We start from the raw sequence: 17,510 nt of genomic DNA, 5'->3' as shown, positions 1-17,510 counted from the left end.
TATAATTCATCGCCTCGCCTGCCGATTGTCTCTCCAGGCCGAATGGTGAAGGGACTAGATACATGGAAACTTCTCTAATATGTGTATGAAACGAACATGTATAGTATTCTCCAGTGAATGAAATAAAGCAACATTTTGTACTCTCCACCAAGATATTCTCCAATGAGTGAAATAAAGCAACATTTTATTCTCCATCACTTAACAATTCGACCTCGCTCGAATTTCAACGGGTTAACATTTCGACCTTAACTCGAAATAACACCCCTACGGCCAAGGGCCATCTCCAAAATAAAATTCGACATCGCTCGAATTTCAGCGGGTTAACATTTCGAACTTAACTCAAAATAACACCCCTACGGCCAAGGGCCATCGCCAAAATAAAATTCGACATCGCTCGAATTTCAACGGGTTAACATTTTGACCTTAAATCAAAATAACACCCCTACGGCCAAGGGCCATCGCCAAAAGAAAATTCGACATCGATGGAATTTCAACGGGTTAACATTTTAACCTTAACTCGAAATAACACCCCTAAGGCCAAGGGCCATCGCCAAAAGAAAATTCGACATCGCTCGAATTTCAATGGGTTAACATTTCGACCTTAACTCGAAATAACACCCCTACGCCTAAGAGCCATCGCCAAAAGAAAAATTCAATTTCACTAGAATTTCGACGGGTTAACATTTCGACCTTAACTCGAAATAACACCCCTACAGCCAAGGGCCATCGCCAAAAGAAAAAATCCGACATCGCTCGAATTACTTTAACAATTGACCTCGCTCGAATTACTTTAACATTCGGCTTCGCCCGAATCGTTTAAATTCAACTCTGCTCAAGTTACTAAGATCTACAATCAACCACGCCAAAACAGTACACGAGAGGCCGAAAAGCCGGAAACCCCCTCACAACAAACAAAAATAACAATGCAAAGGTAAACAGCAAAAAGAGAGTCATTCCATTGCAACTATTATATTATAAAAGTTTTGTACAAAGGGCTCAGAGACGCCGTCACAAAAATAGCAAAGCAAAAACAAAATAAATACAACAGTCCTACGCCGTGTTGTCTTCCGCATCATACTCCTCGTTATACCAAGTATCGGAGGCGATCATCATCAACATTGTCTCCGCCAGGCACCGGGATCATAGCCGCATGCCTTACGAGCTGCACGTGCTTTAACACGTACACCCTCAAGTTCTGCCTCGGAAACCTTCCCGTTAGCCTGCAGGGACTTGTAAACATCTAGCTGAGCCTCGGCATGGACCCACATCTCATACAACTCCCGCGGCACGATGGGATTAACTAAGATATGAGATGTGGAGGGTTGCGACTGCCGTCGCACTTCTTCTGCCTTCAAAGCAACAACCTGATCGTTCAACACGGACAACTCCGCCTCTTGATCTTGGATCCATTTTTCTAATCTCGCCACCTTAAGCGCTAACGTTTCCACCTCATTGTCCCGCTCGGACCTAAAAACACGAAGGGCATCCTCTAGGGCAGCTATTTCAGATACGGCAGTCACCCTGCCCTTTTCAGCACGAGCCAAGTCATCAGCTTTAGCGCTCAATTCACCCCTCAAGTTGACAGCCTCCGCCTCTCTTCGCCCAAGTTTGGCAGTTAAGGCGACCACCCGAGCCTGAAGGTCGGCGTTCTCGGTCGTTATCCCCTTTCTCACTTCAAGCTCATCATCCTTGGCCTTAAGGGCTGCCTCAAGCTCGCTACATCGACCAATGGCCCTCATCAGTTCGTCGTCCTGCTTTTTTAGCTCCTCAACCTTATGCGCCAACTCTTTCTCTTTTTGCTTAAGCCCATCACGAAACAGCTGAAAATTGCCATCTTGAGTGAAGACATCGGCCAATGCACGGTGCTTGGTGTGATACTCTTTGTACTTAGAGGCCACCTTCCCAAACACGGCCGTCCTCCGTTCATCCCGCCGATCGCGCTCAATCTCCATGATGAGAGTCTGATATGCAGAGGAAAGAAAGTCGACTTAAACAGATTACGCATACAAAACAAATCCAAAAGAGGGGAAGAGTGAAAACACTTACCCGCAAAGCCATGCCGGAAATACTCTGTGATAATTCCGTATCACTCATCGCCTAAAGCGCCTTTTTCTCGGAAGCAACACACAAAGGGGCAAATGCCGACACTACCTACTCGGAGTTCGCCAAAAGATCGTAATCCGCAGGAATGATTACGTGTCGGTTAGGTCCCTCCATTCTCACTTCCGTGCGGGTATGTCGCTCCAAGAAAGCTCGCACATCTTCAGGATCAATGTCCGAGCCTGAACTATCGTCCTCCGCATGCGCCGCTCCATCTCCACCAGCAGCAGACGACGCGCCGCCCTCAGCAGATCGTATAGGTGCCCCGCCTTGACATACCTCTTCGGCCCTAGGGGACCTCCCCGCCAAAATGGCGTCCGCCATAAGAACGGCCCTCGTGCCTGACTCGAAGCGACGATTTTTCTCTTTTCAAGATAAGTGGCGACGGCCTCCCAAGCTCCACCCTCCTCCATTTTCTCGACGACGATTCATCCCCGTTGGAAGACTCATCTACGAGGTGGTAGGTAGGTCGAGAAGAGATCTCGTCCCGTACAGCGACGTCCTGAGGAGGGTCCCTTGTTGGTACAGTCTGAGTACGACCTCCGCGGCTGGACTCAGCTAAAGCAAACTGCATCCCCACCGATGCAACGGCCTGGCAAAATGCCGGGACTGGAGCCTTCTTTTTGGAAATCCGTCGGCCTGTCACCGCAAAGAGGTCGTATCAATAAACGACAACAAACAACCAAAGGTCGGAGCAAAAGAAACATTTACCAGACGGAACCTTCGGTCCAAAGCATTTGAAGAAAGCGGCCCAATCTCGAATCCCCACCATGTGAGGTAGTATGCGAGATACCCAATCCTCAATACCGACGACGGGAAAGGGTGCACGTCTCTCAGCTGTATAGAAAAGTCACAGGTGAACAAAAATCAGAAAGAACGAAAATAGATAACAAGCGTACATCACCGACACCTACGGTTATGATTCCACTGCTCTAGAAATGCAGTAGGGTCCGACACTAAGTGCTCCGTTTTGATGAAAAAATACTTGTACCAAAACATCCGACTCGCTCGGTCATCCGTTCCAACCACCAACCCCCTGGTCCCGCGATGTCGCAGATGTATCATGGTACCCCTATGAAAGCTCGGGGAAAATAAACGTAAAAGAATGCCAACCTCACACCCAACCAATTCCGCATACTTCGTCAGCACCAGAAAGATTTTATACAAGTACGGAGACAGTTGTGCCGGGCAAACTTCGTAAAATCGGCAATACTCCTCCGCCAGCGGAAGAAGAGGGAGGGTATGACCAATCATGAAAGGATACACGTATAAAGTCATAATATCCCGGTCTGTGGACCACCACGATGTCCCTCCCAGTCGGAACCATCTCGACATGGGGAGGAATATTGTATGTAGACCGGAGTTCATCTATCTGAGATGGCCCGGTTTCAGAAATCACCGGAACGGGAGAAGGAGCAGGAACCTTGTGGAAATCGTTCCCGGACATAGGGTTTCTGGGGAGTATCTCCTCTACGGTAGTAAAACTGTCACCATCCTCAGCCGCAATATCCTCGCCACCGAAAGGAAGGGCCACTGACAACGGAGTGGCGTCGAAAACTTCATCTTGTGCATGGAAGGTTCGGGGCATCTTGGTAATAGAGGGTATGCTAGTAAACCTAAAATGAGGAACAGTGACTGAACGGGAAGACAAGAAGCATAACCATAGGGATAGAGCTAGAGAATTAAGAAAGATGATCGAAGGAGGATAATGTATACACAAGGAAGGAAATGGGAAAAAATTCCTGAAAAAACGAAACCCTCGCCTATTTATAGGGCTGGATGGCGCGAGAATCGAAGCAGAAGACTGCCAATGGCGCTAAAACCAAAGCGACAAGCATTCAGACGCTGTCTCGGGAAGATGCGTAATGATGACGCGCGTGGGAGTGACATCACATCTTGATAACCACATCAATCAGGGTGCCGCAGGACGTGTCGCTCTCTCGATCTTGGTCAACCCGGCGAACTCTAGCAGCCAAATTCTCCCATAACGGAAACGAATGATGTCCACTTATCAAGGACGTGTAGGGCTACGACCTCAACAAGCGGAGGGACTAACTGTATAGGTCCAAATTTGGTAACCACGGTAACGAATAAGCAGGACATAGGAAGGGGTCGACCACGATACAACGACCGACAGTCGTCCAAATAAAGGCCGACGACTAGAAGCGGGCAGCTGAGATAGAGTAGCAACGGTAACTTAAACTCAGAAATAGATAGGAAGAATATTCCTTTGGATATTCTCTATGTTGTACTTTTTAGGGTTTTTTTGGGAATGTCACTTATAAATAGGAAGAGAGAGGGAACCAAAGGGGGGATCTGCCTTTTTGGGAACCAAGAATCATATTGTAAAGTTGAGAGAAGAATATACGAAAGAGTTGTCTTATTCTCTTTATTCAAGCACATGTTATTCAACCTTCATCCATAGATCTCAAAGATTGCACATTCATATCAACTGCATACCTTTTCACGTCGTCAGACCCAGTCATACAATCATTGGGTGAAAGTTCCTTCACGCTATAATCATTGTCGTTTCTTGCATTTATTGCACATTTATGATATTACATATTTTATCAATCTTAGTATCTTGAACTCACTAATTAATGCTTTTTAACTCTTCTCACTATACAAGAGTTCGCTCTATTTGATCTAGGATTTATTAAGGTCAACTGAGATTCACCCCATTATCTTGTTACTAATTAGGCTAGCATTTATTTGCTCGAACAAACTTTACAATGAAGTAGAAATTAGATTTGGTATTCTGAAAATGGAGAAACTCCTCCTAATGAACGTTTTTTAAATGAATTATGAACCCTACACGGCTACACCAACGCAAATTAAAATTAGTCGGGTTGATTTCTGGATATGTTGGTTACACACACGAAAAAAAAAAAAGATTTAGCATCCCACGACGGGTCACCTAAGTATAAGGCATACCAAATTTTGTTCATCTAACTTCAACAAACCTTGCCAAAAATGTGTAACACTTAGTACTACTACTATTGACTTTCGATATAATAATGGCCATTTGGCCACCTATTAAATGGCCAACCGTCTCCTCCTAACAATAAATCCAATAGTTATTTAAACTCTCATAGCTCTGTCCCATTCTTCCAGCTGTGCCCAACCACGTGCAATAGATTGTGCTAATATTAAACCCCATCATTGTACGTAACGCTCAAAAATCCAATCTTTAGATCTATATTTAGCTGCACAAATCTTGTACTGTTTCTGTTCCACTTGCACATCACACAATGGATACTTGCATCTATCATCAGCTCAAATCTCAGCCCATATGGCTTCTTTTTCTTCTTTCTTTAGGTTCTTCAAAAATTTTATGCTTTTCTCTCATTATTCTCAAATGGGTCTATGTTAATTTCCTTAGACCGGGTAAAAATCTCAAGAAATATGGGTCGTGGGCTCTTGTTACTGGACCAACTGATGGTATTGGAAAAGGCTTTGCTTTTCAATTAGCAAGAAAGGGACTGAATTTAGTTCTTGTGGGTCGTAATCCTGATAAGTTGAAAGATGTTTCTGATTCAATTAAGGCTAAGTATGGACAAATCCAGATTAAATCAGTGGTTGTTGATTTTTCTGGTGATTTAGATGAAGGGGTTAAGAAGATTAAGGAGATAATTGAAGGGTTAGATGTTGGTGTTTTGATTAATAATGTTGGGGTTTCGTATCCTTATGCTAGATTTTTTCATGAAGTGGATGATAAATTATTGGCTGATTTGATTAAAGTTAATGTAGAAGGGACTACTAAGGTTACTCAAGCTGTTTTGCCTGGTATGTTGAAGAGGAAAAAAGGTGCTATTGTTAATATTGGTTCTGGTGCTGCAATTGTTATTCCATCCGATCCCCTTTATGCTGTTTATGCTGCAACTAAAGCGTAAGTTTTGCACTCTTTAGCTGCTTTTATCTGTTTTAATTCTCTTTTGGCGATTCTAATTTATAAGATTTTAGATTGTAGTTAGTTTTGAGGGTTCATTTTGGATTGAATTGTAGCAAAATGATTGCACCTTAGGTGAAACTTAGGAGAAAAAGGTAAAATTTATACATAAGTTGATAAACTTTAAAGCCATTTAGAAATTGGTAAAAGTATTTGCATATAAACTATAAGAGTTGATATTCATGTTAATGTACACACGCAAAATAAAACTAGTGTTATGGATGGAGGTTTCTTTTCTTTTTTTTCTTTTTTTAATTCTCGTCCCCTTTGATCCCCTTTTGTTGGAGTTGTTGCTCCTTTGGTGACTCGAACCCACGAACTTGAGGTTGTAGGTGGGGAGTACTGACCATCTCAGCAATCCCTCTTGTCGGATGGAGCGTATGATTTCATATGTGGTAGCTCTATATAAGGGGAGGTTTGAAGTGAAAAACTTGACACTTCACTTTGCTTACTGAGATGTCCTCATTTCAGAAATTTGCTGTATTATTGAATGACATGAGTCTGGATATCCTCTATTTTGCTCAAAGCAAAGTAAAGAAAGAGGACAACTTGTTCCGACAGTAAAGTTACATGAATTTCTGTAGAAGTTGAATTGATTCTGGAAAATAGAGAATGGAGTTTGGGTTACTGTACAAGGAATGACATCCGACATCATATTAATTAGTACCTCTTTGTTTTTGTTTTCCGATGAATCTTTTATATTAGTTAGTAGCTCTTATATTCTTTCTTCTCCATTGCCCTCCCATCATCCAATTTCACCTCCAAACGCTACTGCTACTACATACATACAGATATCCATAGTGGTTGTATCCCTTAGTAATTGCTCCTCCATGCACTCTTCTTCTTTGTGACCCCACTTGACCAACCAATTCCCTCTGTTGGCCTTCCTCTCCCCACAGACCAAAAAAGTAGGGTGTTTAGTTAGCAACCAGAAGCCAGTGCATTGCTGAAATTTGAAGGACAACAAACCTAAAAAGTTGGAAGATAATGCTTCCTTAAGAAATAACTTGATATGCAGTCTATGCAAAGTTGCTGCCATGCAATGTAGCATGCAATTGACAAAGATGAAAGTTGTCGCTTAAGATAATGCTTCCCGCTTATTCCTTGTTTTTCATACTGACAATGTTTTAGCAAGATGTGAATGTTTAAGCACGAAGTAGTAGTTGTTTTGTAATATTCTTATGTGCTGCGTGGATATTTTGGATATATTTTTCAGATACGTTGATCAGTTCTCTAGATGCCTGTATGTAGAGTACAAGAAGAGTGGAATTGATGTGCAATGTCAGGTATATGTTAGACGCTTTGATCAGTTGAAGCATTTTTTTTGGCTTTTTATTGTAAACCACAGTTTATCTGCTTCATCTTTTCCGTTTGGTATTTTTAAAATGACTCGTACATGACTCACCCAGTCTAATGAGCTTCAGACTCTACACACTTATTCATGTCCTGAACCGCCTAAGTAACCTCCACATATAGCATGGTCTAAGAACTTTTGCTTGACTGAAAAGTTTAAATTGATATACTATAATAATTATGAGTCTGGAACCACAGAGTCCAAATATTTTTGGATTAGGACCATAATCACTCCACATATCAGGCTGCAGTTACTATCTTTTGATCCCATTTTCTTGTCAATATGAAAGTTTTAGAATTTTGTTATGCTAGAGAACACGTCCTATACTCCTATGTGAAGATTACTACATGTGTTACATCCTAACGCCCTGGATTCTTCTTTGGTTCTTGGTACTTCAGTGGAAGGCCTTCCATCTGCTGTCTTTTGCTTCTTGAAAAATTTATTCTACAGTTCGAAATACGTTATAGGAGCATATGAGTGTCAGTGGTTGGTTGAAGAGTTTATTGTTACTAGTTATTCATTATGGATGGACATGCGAGGCTAAGTGCGTGGCAGGGGATTTTTTTTTTTTTTTAGGGGTGGGGTTGGGGGGTGGGGGGGTGGGGGTGGATGGGGATATTGTGGATATTATAACATTGAATTTCTGAGTTCCTGTCTGTTAAGATATATATAAATTAGAATTCCACCTACAATTTGCCCTATTAACATTAGTATTAAGAGTGATTCTTTTTTTTTTTTATGGTAAATGAATCTGTCTGGTAGCGTCCGGTTCAACTTCATCAACATATGCGCTGAATAAGCTCTTGTCAAAGTTGGAGGACATTCTGACATCCTCCTTTACTGCTTTACATTTTCTTAATTTTCCTCTCAGTTTAAAACTGTCATATCTTCTGTAGTCAGGAAGTTATATAATGTCTACACTCTACTGAACTATTTTCACTTCATGTAACATTATTCTTCCTTCTCCAAATATAGGTGCCATTGTATGTTGCAACAAAGATGGCGTCGATCAAAAGATCTTCATTTTTTGTTCCCTCAACTGATGGTTATGCTCGGGCTGGCCTGCGATGGATAGGTTATGAGCCAAGGTGTACGCCTTACTGGCCCCATTCTCTTCTGTGGGGTTTGATATATTCACTGCCAGAGTCGATTGTTGATGCTTGGCGTCTGAAGTTCTGCATGGGAATTCGGAAGAGGGGGCAGATGAAAGACTCCAGGAAGAAGGAATAGAAAGCACCTTCCTCACCTCATCCATTATCCCAAGTCTGATTAGCTGAATTCCTATCCTCTTCTTTCTGTTCCTGTTTCCAATAGGGTAATGCTAATTCTGATAATGCAACAAGAAGGTTGGTTTTGTTCTTATCAAACAAGCCTGATCTCATTCTTGTGCGTTCTTAGCTGTAGGTTGTTTGAATCAAGAGTAGTCCAAAAGAAATTCGAGTTCTCGGATCTCTATTATGTCTAGCCAAAAGAACCATTTTCCAGGGCAAGTATATCAGATGATTCTGTTTGTATTTGTTCTTTGAGTTTGATGTTGCAGGATGAAATTTAAGCTTGGTGTTTACTTATATGAACCAATGAATACCCTATGTTTTAATACAACAGATAATTCATTGTTTTGAATAGGTTTGATAATCATATCCTCTTCTGAATATTCATTGTATCCAAACTCATTTCTCTGAGAATTGTGATATTACAGTTTTTATTGGATTTACCAGTCTTTAAGTGTTAGAAGATAATTCTTGATAATTTCGCTCACAGTTTGATTGTAAATTTTTTGACTCAACTGTCAACGAGCATATCTTACATGAATGTATTTGCTAATTTGAATTTAAAGGGTAACTAGATCAAAATATTACTCCTATGATTTATCAGATCATTTGAAGATTGAGTGAGGTTTAATACAAGTGCATGTTTTGAAAACATTGGCTAAATTATGACGATGTTACATGCTCAACCTTATTCTACCTCTAAAAAAAGGGCAGTCCGGTTACGCGCGGGGTCCAGGGAAGGGCCGGACCACAAGGCTCTAATGTAAGACGCATTACCCTGCATTTCTACAAGAGGCTGTTTCCACGGCTCGAACCCGTGACCTCCTGGTCACATAGCAATAATTTTACCAGTTACGCTAAGACTCCCCTTCAAGGAGGGGGAAAAGAAAGAAAGTTATATCTATAAAAAAGATGCTGGAAGGATAACTGATATACAGATTCATAAAGTTTGTCCAAGAAATGAAAAACTCATTTGCAGCAGAAAGTAGCTCTGGCCATAGATGAAAAATGTGTTTATTTTCTTTTTATCACCTCATAAAAGTTCAGACTAATTAAAGCTGCCAAATTTGTGCCCATTTTTCCTTTCAAGCTAAACCTGATGACTGAAAGAGCAGAGACAGATCAAAGCATACTAGTTTCTACCTCTACAGAGGGAAAAGAGAAGGAGAAAGTTTTATCCTTAAATTTAAATAGAAAGGAAGGTTACTTCTTTGGCTAATTTTACAAACAACACATGCTCATGCTAAAGCATCAGCAGAGAAGAAATCATTCTAACCTATTCCTACTACGATTCTCATGCAAATCCAATCACGTCAACATAGAAAAATAAGATTAACACCTAAACCGAAGCTACATACCAGAAAATGGTTAATGATATACACATATTATCACTGAATTTCAACATTTCTGTCAGCATCTACCAGTTGAGCCTCTTGATCATATCCATTGTTTCCGTTTCTGTTCTTGAAAGATTTATCGCTAAACATGCGAACAAACATGCTTTTTGACCTGGGAACTTTTTGAGGTCCTGAATCTTCTGATTTTCTACTATCACCGTTCTTCTTGGCTAGTTCTTCTAAGATAATCCTGATGCTACTCTCAAAGCGGCGCCTGAATGTTGGATATCTTGATATAGATTTTGTGATGCCTCGTAGTCTTCATGACAAAAATCGGGAGCGTTAATACAAAATCAGAATGCTATTAGTGGTAACAAAATCAAGATGCTATATTTCACGGATTATCACCTTCGAGCTAACGCCTCAAACTCAGCTCGCCTCAGTTCAGATTCAGGTGGAGATCCAATATTTAAATTCCTCAACCTCTCAGGATCACCACTCAACAAAACCAATTTGCCAAGGTACTCCTCTTCGCTGTCGGAAATATTTTCAGCTTTGATCTGGTCTTTGATGATCAAGAGTGGATTGAGAAACCACTCATAGAAGGTATCTCTGGGCCTGTTTGTGCTGGTTACTTCGGTACCATCATCGTCTGTATAAACAAGGTTTACATGATTAGTCCTTTTGGTATAAAAACCCCAATTCTACATTAAACAGTCAATAATTGCATATTTGACTTACTTATCAAAAGACCAGCGCTGTTGGCTTTGGCAGAACGTATAAGGGTCTGAAGGATGCAATAGGCAGGCAAACCAATGTTAATGATTTGACCACTATCTCTATTAGACTTGGCATCTTCAATGTCTTTTTGTGTAATTACTCCTTTAGATACCATGATTTCCCCATGATATTGACAGCCCGTGAATAAGCCATCAAGAAGCTAGAGTAGTAATATATGTTGAACGCAAAATTAGCACCAAATATTCACAGCCAGGTTCTGGTGAAGCATCACAAAAGCAAAATAACTATACCTCGAGGGGCTTCAATTCGACCATGGGAGCATTGATGGAGTTCGTACGAGATGGTGGATTTCTGACAGATTCAGGTCTTGAGAAAGAAGCTGAACGAGAGCTGGTTCTTGATGCAGTCTTCTTTCTGTACCGAGGCCTATATGAATACCACAGATATACAGCAACTGTCAAAATTATTTGAAATTAAATATACATTTGTCAATTATCAAAGGTATTGAGGTTAAAAGGTTGTAGCTATCGGAACCTAGGAAAGCAGGATCCTTCTGGCATATCTAGCACATCATTGCTATATTCATCATATATGGACAAGGAAGCAACGATATAGCAAAGCCCCAACCAAAGAGAAGACTCCTGAAGTAGAAGGCATTGGTAAAACATTAGCAGTTCAGGAAACATATAAAACGCAAGAGACAATTTTGAAGTCCTTGAAACAAAAAGGGAACTTCACCTGATATACAACTACTCCTGAATAAGCACCGAGGAGGATACTTGCTAACATTGATCCAATGAATGCCCCAACAACAGCCATTGGCCAGAGTAAGATAGCAAGACCAGCAAATGGCACACAGATGGTCTCTAGAAAAGGTCCTTCTCGACCTATACAATCATGAAACAAGCGACGCCACCCCTTCAAAAGCATGTAAGGAAATTTGCAAGCAGCAATTACTGTGATCGTCGGTATGTCAACCAGGAGTCCTAGTGCCACGGCTACTAGTGCCAAAGGAATATAAAGCAACCTGTAATAGATCGAAAAGTAACTTCTGAGCAAAAAGTAAATCTCTCATGAAGAATAATTAACCAGCCAAACCCCCAACATATGCTTGCAGCTAAACAGCATAAGTCGAATCCACGATAATTGATGAACATTTTTGTTAAGGAAAACAGGAGACTTTTAAAAATGCTAATATCTTAAGTGCAAAGACCTACAAGATCCAACTTAAACTAAGGAGTTATAGCAAAGTACTATAAATTTCCAAAAACTACTGCATCTGTATTTCTGTTTGACACGGAGGAGATTCTGACTTGCTGATAAGTAGAATAACATCTTGTACATCTTTATTTCTATTCTGTCATAGAGCATGGAGATTTTGACTGACGGACAAGTAGAATAACATCTTGATCTCATTCCAGTAATCCTAATACAGCTAAAAAACCCAGGGGGTCGATGTTTTTCGTATTGTTAGAATTAAGAGAAACTTAATAAGTGTTTAAGGTTGAAAAGTCGGCACATGAAGATCTGCTAGTGATGAGAAAAGATACGTGCAATCAAGTACAGACGCTTACTTCCTTTTCTTCCTTTTCGTAAATTATCCCTCAATAACATTTTGATGAACTAACTTGACTCCTACTGAGTTCAAGAAATTTCTTTGACAGTGTTGTTGAATTAGTTTTTGGTAGAAATATGTTTTAATAGAATAGGTGGAAGATGTAAAGAGGTATGAAGATGCTATAAACAGTTACTATTACATACTCCTATTTAACTTTCCTTTTGTGTAGCTTGCCAACTTAGTTACAGGGACATATTTTTGGAATGAACTAATTCAAAAATAGATCAAACCAAAGGAGAAAGATGGAGTATTTAAGATGCTTTAGAGGCAGAAGTTAAAACAACAAAAAGCTGTTTTACTGTATTTCAGCACCAGTGTAGATACTTCACTAACTGAGTTCACATACCAACCAGATATCTGAAACTCTTTGATATTGAAAGATTTGACATATGATAATATACAGAAAACTTTCCAACTTCAAATGGGGCAAAAAGGGGAAAAAGAACATCGAGATAGGTGATCTGCGAAACCTGATCTCATAGTATTTTCCACCAGGAGGTCCTTGAAGTCGCAAATCATCCATGATCGAGAAGTAGGAATGGTATAAAACATCCCTCAAATCCCTAACAATAGTAAAGCTTCCTTTCATCGTATCCCAAGTCCCATCCTACCATCAACAATGAAGCAGTTAACAAACTCGATGCCAAAAGAAGAGATAAGATGTAAACAATGTAGGAAATAGAAACCACTCAAGACATACATATATACTGTGAAAGAAGGCATTCGTCTTCTTTCCACCCACAGCTTGGAAAGTGGCAAACACAGGAGAAAGGAAGCCATAAGCTGCCCCACCAATGATGCTGCTTGCAAATCCAATCAACGGCCATAAAAGTAAAATAACAATGACACATATGCTTAGCACAAGTTTTAAAGCTGGACCTAACTGCTTTGTGCTGCAATTCATCAAACAAGGTGGAAGTCACTAAAAAGTAATATCTTTAGATACATGAGGTTAACCATGAATCAAAGTAGCAAAAGAATGCACCTCCATAGACAGTAATATGTATAGAACAGGTGCACCGGCCAAAGACCCAAAATAAGGGCAGAGTTTCCGATAGTGACTATAACGAGGATCAATGGGCACAAAATTACACCTGCAAAAAGAAAGTGGCAAAAACCTGTCATTTCTCTTCATAGTCAAGGAGAAAAACTTTAGCACGATACTAACATTAATACAGAGTAATCAAGGGCGAGATTTCACAATGTAGACCACAATGGTATAGACATTTGTGGTCAATGGCTTACTTGTAAAGGCAAGCATCTTGCAAGGCCAAAGTTAAAGTTAATCTGGCAGTTAGTACTAATCATATTTAAAATCCCAGTGGACACAAAAATACTAGGTAATTTCTTCCATTTGCCCAAAGCCTTGGTGGCGCAGTTCCCCAGTACCTATGTTGGTGGGAGGTAGCAGGTACCCATTAGAATTAGTCAAGATGCGCACAAGCTGGTCGGGCACCACCGTCATTTGAAAAAAATAGATTACAAAGACTAGCATAAAACGAGGATTAACGGGCATAAAGTGACACTTGCCAAAATTAAGTGGCACAAACCCTGTCATTTATCTTTATAATCAAGGAGAATAACTTTGGAATAATAATGACATTAATACAGAGTAATCAAGGGCAAGAATTGACAATGTAGACCAAATTTGTATCGAGATTCGCAGTCGATGCCTCAATGGTAAAGGCAAAGAACTTGCAAAACCAAAGACAAGGTTAATCTGGCAGTTGGTCCTAATCATATTTGAAGGAAATAGATTACGGAAACTAGCATAATCAGTAAGTATTTAAGAATGTTATGCAATAAGTGCGGCCTAGTCGTCAATGAAGTGGGTTGAGAACCATGACGTCTTATCTTCAAATCCTAGCGGAGACAAAAATACTAGGCGATTTCTTCCCACATGTTCAAGCCTTCATGGACAGAATTACCCAGTACCTGTGCTGGTGAGAGGTAGCAGGTGTCAGAGGGGGGGGGGGGGGGTATATGCACATATGATTAGAACAGAACGAAGAGGTGCTATCCAAAAACACAGTGCCTAACAGTTGTACAGTTAAGAAAAATGTATGTTTAACCAAATTTAAGAGGAAATGAAAGAAGCAACAACGTTGAACAGTAAATAGGAGTGTAATTGAAGGAAAACCTTTCAAAACACCCAGAATAAGCAGGCCAATGAAGTAAGGCAAGAAACAGATGAAGTTCCACAAAGAAGCCAGAAACCCCCTTGGGGGTTCCATTCCTTATGCTTTTCAGCTAAATCAACAACCACTGGATCTTTATCACAAGCAATGAAACCAAAAATCTCAGTTTTTTAATGAAAAAATCTAATCTTTGTGGGGGAAAATCGAGTCTGTGAAAACTGGACGTGAAATGGAAAGATAAAGGAAGATTATGATGTGGGTTTTGAGGATTTATGAACAAAAAAGTTGGTTAACTGTCAAATATTGGGGATAATAAAGTGTGGTTACCAAATACTACCAATTGCGTTTGCAGCCTGTGAACCAAAAAAAAAAAAAAAAAAAAAAAAAAAAAAAAAAAAAAACAAACAAATTTGATAGCGTTTTGAAACTTGAAAGCAAGGTATTCAAGTGCTACTTTTTAATTATGGAATACTTTATTACTCCTATCCTTTTTCTTTTATTCTATAATATCATTTTCAACTTTGCTGAAAGGTGCAGCAGTGGAGTTCTTTTTTTTTTTCCGGAACACCACGAAAACCTACAACCGCTATAGTTTCTGTCACAATCTTTGTCAATCGGGTGAACATTCTGTGCACGGGATAAAAATCCCTCACTGTGTAATAGCCTGCAAATCACACAGGCGGAGGGATGGCAGCAGTGGAGTTCTGTATTTTGAGATCGAGACAGTTCCAGTAGCAAATTAGGTCAATTGTAGGGTGTTTCAGCGTTCAAAACATTTTAAGGAAACTTTTGGTAATGCGCGTATAATCCGAGTTTGATTTTGTAATACGACAATACAGTTTGTTTGGTAAGACTTGAAGTTCACTCACTCTAAAGCATAATTCAGAATGCAAAATGTTTGATTAATGATGTTGAAGTTGGTTGTTAAAAAGACATCGTTCAGAATATCTAAGTAAATTTAAATCAAATCATAATACAAACTTCCAAGAATCACTTAAGAACTCTGGCGAGAATTATTTTACTCACTAACATATTTGAGTGGACGTAAAATTTAAGTTATTAATTTGACTATGTATTATTAGCCGATAGTGGGAAAAAAAAATTATAGTGATTGTTTAAGTTTTTGAAAACATTATATCAGATTTTAAAATTTGAATTGCTAAATGAATTTAAATTCTTATAATTGTGAAAACATTTAACAAATGGAATAATATCGATTGAAATTGAAACATTATAAAATTAAAAGAGTGTCATTCAAAATTGAAATGAAGAAAGAATTAATATCTGAATTTTATATGTATAATTATGAGGGAGCTCGAATAATAATGGAATGTCCTAATTTGCCTTTTGACTGACTTCACTAGCGTCCCCTCAGTGAATAATACTGTAATTAGGAGGAGAGAGTTGGTTTTGATAAAAATCAAAACCAAATCAAATCAATTATATCGATTTGGATTGATTCGGTTTTATCGGGGTTTTCGAGTTTTTTGTTATATAAATATTATTTCAATTTTACTTTGTTAAATTTTTTATAAGTAATATATATTTAGTAAAAGTTTAAAAAATTGGCAAATATATGATCTATTAAAATATTCTTATGGAAAATTTTTCTTAGTAACACATGATACTTATTTTTTTGTCGTCTGAGCACAATAATTTTACGTTAATGTACACTTTCAAGGTTAACTGAATTTATTAGTTAAACATAAAAATAAATATGAACCTGCATAATGATATGTTCTATTTAATTTTAAATTATCGAAATATCATTTCAAATTCGAAATGATATTAGAATTTTGATAAATCTTGACATATGAATATGAAAGAACAAAGAGATTGACGTATTTTACTAACACTTAATAAGAAAATGATCATACAACCCCATTATTTAAAAGTAATAAATATGGAGCACTTCATATTTAACTAAATATTACCTCCCGTAAGAGAATCGCAAATATTTCTAGATATTTTTTAAAGAAAATTCTATAAAAAGTCTTAAAAGTATATATAAAAATTATATATTCATATGTCGGGTTGGTTCGGTTTCTTTTACATAATACTAAACCAAATCAAACCAAACCTAATCAATTTTTTTAATCGGTTTGGTTTGACTTTTCGGTTTGGTACGATTTTTTGGTTCGGTTTGTGCACCCCTAACTGTAATAGTAAAGTTTAAAGAAGACTAGATATAGGAAGTCGTATAGTAGTAATATACTACTCCTACTAGTAATAATGAACAATAATTTAAATAAAACCAGATAATTTAAGTCGTGATATTAATTGAGTGTCGGCAAGATTTTGATTAGTGTTTAATCTCTGTATTATGATTGTAATTTTTTTTTTTTTACATCCGTCAGATTAAGATGGCAAACAACAGCACATGCATAACATAGACGTCAAGTGATACCCAATTATAAAAGGTTAATATAAACTAACTTAAACAGGCAGCCCGGTGCACTAAGCTCCCGCTATGCGCGGGGTCCCGGGAAGCGCCGGACCACAAGGGTCTATTGTAAGTAGCCTTATACCTAAATTTTTGCAAGAGGCTGTTTTCACGACTTGAACCCGGTCCCGCTATGCGCGGGATCCCGAGAAGCGCCGGACCACAAGGGTCTATTGTACGTAACCTTATACCTACATTTTTGCAAGAGACTGATTTCACGACTTGAACCGTGACCTCCTGGTCACATGACAACAATTTTACCAGTTACGTCAAGGCTATCCATTAACATAAATCCAGTTTATATAACATAAATCCATTTGATTAACAATTTCATGTCCAGTGTAGAGGATCTCTTTTTATTCTATTCTTGAAGTATATTGGATATTTGAATAATACCAGCTATTCTATAGTATCATTCACTTTATCTACAATACCTACGCAAACACATTTGCCAACTAAAGCTACGCAAAGAATCGATTCTACTAAGCATTTTCAACTTTTGGTACTTGTACTAGAAGAATAAATTATGCTTCCAGCTTGGCTGGATGGAAACAACTCA

The 17,510-nt window shown here is 38.9% G+C and overlaps 2 protein-coding genes across 3 annotated transcripts; one reads left to right on the top strand and one right to left on the bottom strand.

Annotated features, from left to right (window-relative positions):
- Nucleotides 5,140-9,113, top strand: LOC109207128 (very-long-chain 3-oxoacyl-CoA reductase 1-like). Of its 2 annotated transcripts, XR_002064972.1 has the most exons (4): nt 5,140-5,989; nt 7,266-7,335; nt 8,379-8,718; nt 8,802-9,113. XR_002064972.1 is itself a non-coding variant. In XM_019370011.1 (3 exons), the coding sequence occupies exons 1-3, from the start codon at nt 5,352-5,354 to the stop codon at nt 8,631-8,633; spliced, it is 963 nt and encodes a 320-aa protein (XP_019225556.1). In that variant the 5' UTR covers nt 5,140-5,351; the 3' UTR covers nt 8,634-9,113. The 2 variants fall into 2 exon arrangements, 1 of the variants encoding a protein (XP_019225556.1); XM_019370011.1 differs by having other exon boundaries at nt 8,379-9,113.
- LOC109207117 (uncharacterized membrane protein At3g27390-like) lies at nt 9,834-14,887 on the bottom strand. Its single transcript, XM_019370003.1, has 10 exons — nt 14,511-14,887; nt 13,356-13,464; nt 13,071-13,263; nt 12,841-12,977; nt 11,491-11,779; nt 11,287-11,393; nt 11,043-11,178; nt 10,753-10,951; nt 10,420-10,663; nt 9,834-10,330 (listed from the first exon to the last, which is right to left on the bottom strand). The coding sequence occupies exons 1-10, from the start codon at nt 14,602-14,604 to the stop codon at nt 10,063-10,065; spliced, it is 1,776 nt and encodes a 591-aa protein (XP_019225548.1). The 5' UTR covers nt 14,605-14,887; the 3' UTR covers nt 9,834-10,062.

Source organism: Nicotiana attenuata, chromosome 2 (assembly GCF_001879085.1).
Source record: "Nicotiana attenuata strain UT chromosome 2, NIATTr2, whole genome shotgun sequence".
NCBI lineage: Eukaryota > Viridiplantae > Streptophyta > Magnoliopsida > Solanales > Solanaceae > Nicotiana > Nicotiana attenuata.
This window is presented reverse-complemented; position numbering and strand designations above follow the sequence as displayed.

What these genes read in the sequence shown, in the direction of transcription:
- LOC109207128 (XM_019370011.1), top strand. Translation starts at nt 5,352, where the DNA reads ATGGATACTTGCATCTATCATCAGCTCAAATCTCAGCCCATATGGCTT. An exon ending in GTTTATGCTGCAACTAAAGC is followed by an intron (nt 5,990 to 7,265) that starts GTAAGTTTTGCA and finishes TATATTTTTCAG; the next exon opens with ATACGTTGATCAGTTCTCTA. An exon ending in GAATTGATGTGCAATGTCAG is followed by an intron (nt 7,336 to 8,378) that starts GTATATGTTAGA and finishes CTCCAAATATAG; the next exon opens with GTGCCATTGTATGTTGCAAC.
- LOC109207117 (XM_019370003.1), bottom strand. Translation starts at nt 14,604, where the DNA reads ATGGAACCCCCAAGGGGGTTTCTGGCTTCTTTGTGGAACTTCATCTGT. An exon ending in TATTCTGGGTGTTTTGAAAG is followed by an intron (nt 13,465 to 14,510) that starts GTTTTCCTTCAA and finishes TTCTTTTTGCAG; the next exon opens with GTGTAATTTTGTGCCCATTG. An exon ending in ACATATTACTGTCTATGGAG is followed by an intron (nt 13,264 to 13,355) that starts GTGCATTCTTTT and finishes GATGAATTGCAG; the next exon opens with CACAAAGCAGTTAGGTCCAG.